The sequence below is a fragment of the Myotis davidii genome, unplaced genomic scaffold (genome assembly GCF_000327345.1).
Source record: "Myotis davidii unplaced genomic scaffold, ASM32734v1 scaffold226, whole genome shotgun sequence".
Classification (NCBI taxonomy): domain Eukaryota; kingdom Metazoa; phylum Chordata; class Mammalia; order Chiroptera; family Vespertilionidae; genus Myotis; species Myotis davidii.
In genome coordinates this window covers 3,384,389-3,387,086 of record NW_006297224.1, presented here as the reverse complement: position 1 = coordinate 3,387,086, position 2,698 = coordinate 3,384,389, and the positions used below count along the sequence as shown (strand labels likewise).

Sequence of the window (2,698 nt, the reverse complement as noted above, 5' to 3'; positions counted from 1 at the left end):
AGCCCCGCCGCAGCGCTTCCGCAGCAGGTGCAGGGACGCGGCCGAGCGTGGCTGGAACTAAGCCGGCGTTCTACCTGCCACGTTTCAGCTACGCACCCTTTTCCCTGACCCAGATTCCACCCAGCTGTCTCTTGGGACGCCAGGGAGCCTCAAAGCCAACTGTGTGCAATCATTCTGGTCTTGACCCCAATTCCTTTATGCCCAAAACAAGACAGGAACCAGCTTTAGGGGAATGTATCACCCTCACATAAGAAAACTACTTGGTTCCCTCCCTAATCTCTTTTTCATGACATTGCCAGCGAAATGTTGGTCTCCTGTGGAGGGGGCCAACTGATTGTTTGGCCAAGTCGTAACCCAAATTTTAAAAGGTTAAGACAACTTGCCAGAAACCAAAGGTCAAAATACCCCACTCAACCCAATCACAAAATAACCATTTCTACAATGTTCACTCAAGCTACTGTTACCCTTGTTGGACCTACCAAAATTCAGGCAAGGCTTCGATTCTCTCTGTAAAATGCAATAGTATTCCCCAAAGATGTTACCAAGTATCGAATGATTGAATTCAGCTTTCTATACTGTGTAGCACAGAAAGCATTATATGAAGTCTAAACTGAAAGTTCCTTTTGTGGGGTTAGCTAAATACAGGATTTGCCTGCCTCCCCTCCACCCTCCTCCCCGCCAAGTCCATCGCAGCCATACTGCACAGTGCAGAGCTGTCACACAGCAGGTTTGGACAACATGCAAACTGAGATGGACAAAGAGCCTAAAAAACGTGTCCCATTCCAGGTCCTGCCAGTTTTAAAATCTTTAATAGCTAATTACACAATATTAACTTACAGTTTGGCCTGCTGTTTATATAGAAAATTATGTTTAATTTCTGGAGAAGATATATGCTTAAGTTATTGATGGATGAGAGACCTATTCAAAAGAAAGGCGTTTCTATTACAATCAAGCAAATTTAAAAACACAACTAGTTTGGGATATGACCTTTATTGAGCTTATCCACCGGAGTGGAAATAATGTCTGTACAAAACCAAATGTTTGTTACTATAACTTCTGCATCACAATTAAAATCCAAACAGTTTTTTAAAAACAGTCAACTCAATCAAAACCCACTACTTCAGAATCAATAGCTTCTTTGAAGCCACAGTAACACTTAAATATGGTTATGACTTGAATGCAGAAATTTGGTTGGTTGGAAAGCTAATTAAACTTCCAACTTGCTCAAATAGAATTACAAAAAGGCAAAATTGTGTTTTTCACAGAGATACAGTCCACTGGAATCACCAACACTGGACAGCTGTTAGAGTATTTAGAGTCCTGAGATAATAAGAAATCCAGGCATCCTTTAGACAGTCTTCTGTTGTCCTTTCTTCCCAATCAGAGATTTGTGGATGTGTGGAATAACACCTAGGAGAGGGACAGGGATTAATTCTAGTTTTTAATACACATTTAAAAGATCACACTATATTTAAACCAGAACAGTTGTTCAACTTGGCAGATGTCTTTAAATGTGAAATTCAAGTATACAAAGTAAAAACTCATTAAGTTATTTCATACATTGATATTCTGCTCAGGTGTCCTCCTTTAGATTAAAAACTACTAATGGGAATGTTTAAAAAGCTATGAATTGTTTCCTCTACAGGAATTCGAAGTGAAATTTTAGTATTCACATACCACCACCAGCAATTGTAGCCTTGATGAGAGAATCCAATTCTTCATCTCCACGAATAGCAAGTTGCAAATGACGAGGGGTAATACGCTTTACCTTTAAGTCTTTTGATGCATTGCCTGCCAATTCAAGTACCTAGAAGGCAAAGACTCATCAATTTTCTTCCATTTTTTCTTTAGGCCAAGATCCAGAGCAGAACAAACCTTCATGAACATATATCTAGCAATTGCCTCCCTCCCCTCCCCTACCTGAATGTCAAAATGGCATAAGCTATAAAAAGGGGGCACGCAATTTTATTTCCCAGAGCAGCTCAAGCTCAGCAGGATCGCTCAATGACCACCAGCTCCCTCTAGCGTTCCCAGAGGCTTCTCGCCACGTTCGGGGCCCGGGAGTTTTCTTGCATCACTTTCCTCCTTCCCTCTCGCCACCTACCGCTCCCCCCGACTCCCCCGCAAACCATTCCCAGATTACAGGCGTGCACCCCTTTACCTCTGCGGTGAGGTACTCCAGAATGGCTGCGCTGTACACAGCAGCGGTCGCGCCTACACGTCCGTGGCTGGTCGTCCTAGATTTCAGGTGTCGATGAATACGGCCCACCGGAAACTTAATTTTAAGCAAAAACAAATGCACAAAGATATGAATCAAAGATGACACAATCAGACGCGCGCCAAAGCTAGGACCAAGGACGCTGGTGCAGCGAGGGGCACCCCCCCCCCGCCGCCGTATCCACACACGTGATCGCCCCCCCCGCCCCGATATTGATCGAATCGGCAAAACAAATCGCGACACCGCATCACCCACGCAAAGACGAAAACGCTCATCGAGAGCAAATGACAGGCAAGCAAAGGGTAAGGAAGACGCCACGATCCCCCGGCTGCACCCAGCCACCACCACTGACCTGCAATCCGGCTCTCTGCGAGCGGGAAACCGCCTTTGTCTTGGCCTTTCCGGAGTCTTTCCCAGCCTTACCACCAGCCTACGGCGCGCACACGCCCGCGAGCGGAGGAGGAACGGAGAAGATAGGAT

At 45.2% G+C, this 2,698-nt stretch overlaps 1 protein-coding gene across 1 annotated transcript in view; it reads right to left on the bottom strand.

The window, feature by feature from the left end:
• Window positions 1-971: 971 nt before the first annotated feature.
• Window positions 972-2,698, bottom strand: part of LOC102773003 (histone H2A.Z) — a 2,283-nt gene continuing 556 nt past the window's right edge. The window contains exons 2-5 of the mRNA XM_006773003.2: window positions 2,571-2,648; window positions 2,162-2,275; window positions 1,678-1,807; window positions 972-1,410 (exon numbers count right to left, since the gene is read on the bottom strand). Of these exons, the coding sequence (XP_006773066.1) occupies window positions 1,349-1,410; window positions 1,678-1,807; window positions 2,162-2,275; window positions 2,571-2,648 (384 nt within the window). The 3' untranslated portion in view covers window positions 972-1,348. The remainder of the gene's footprint in view (window positions 1,411-1,677; window positions 1,808-2,161; window positions 2,276-2,570; window positions 2,649-2,698) is intronic.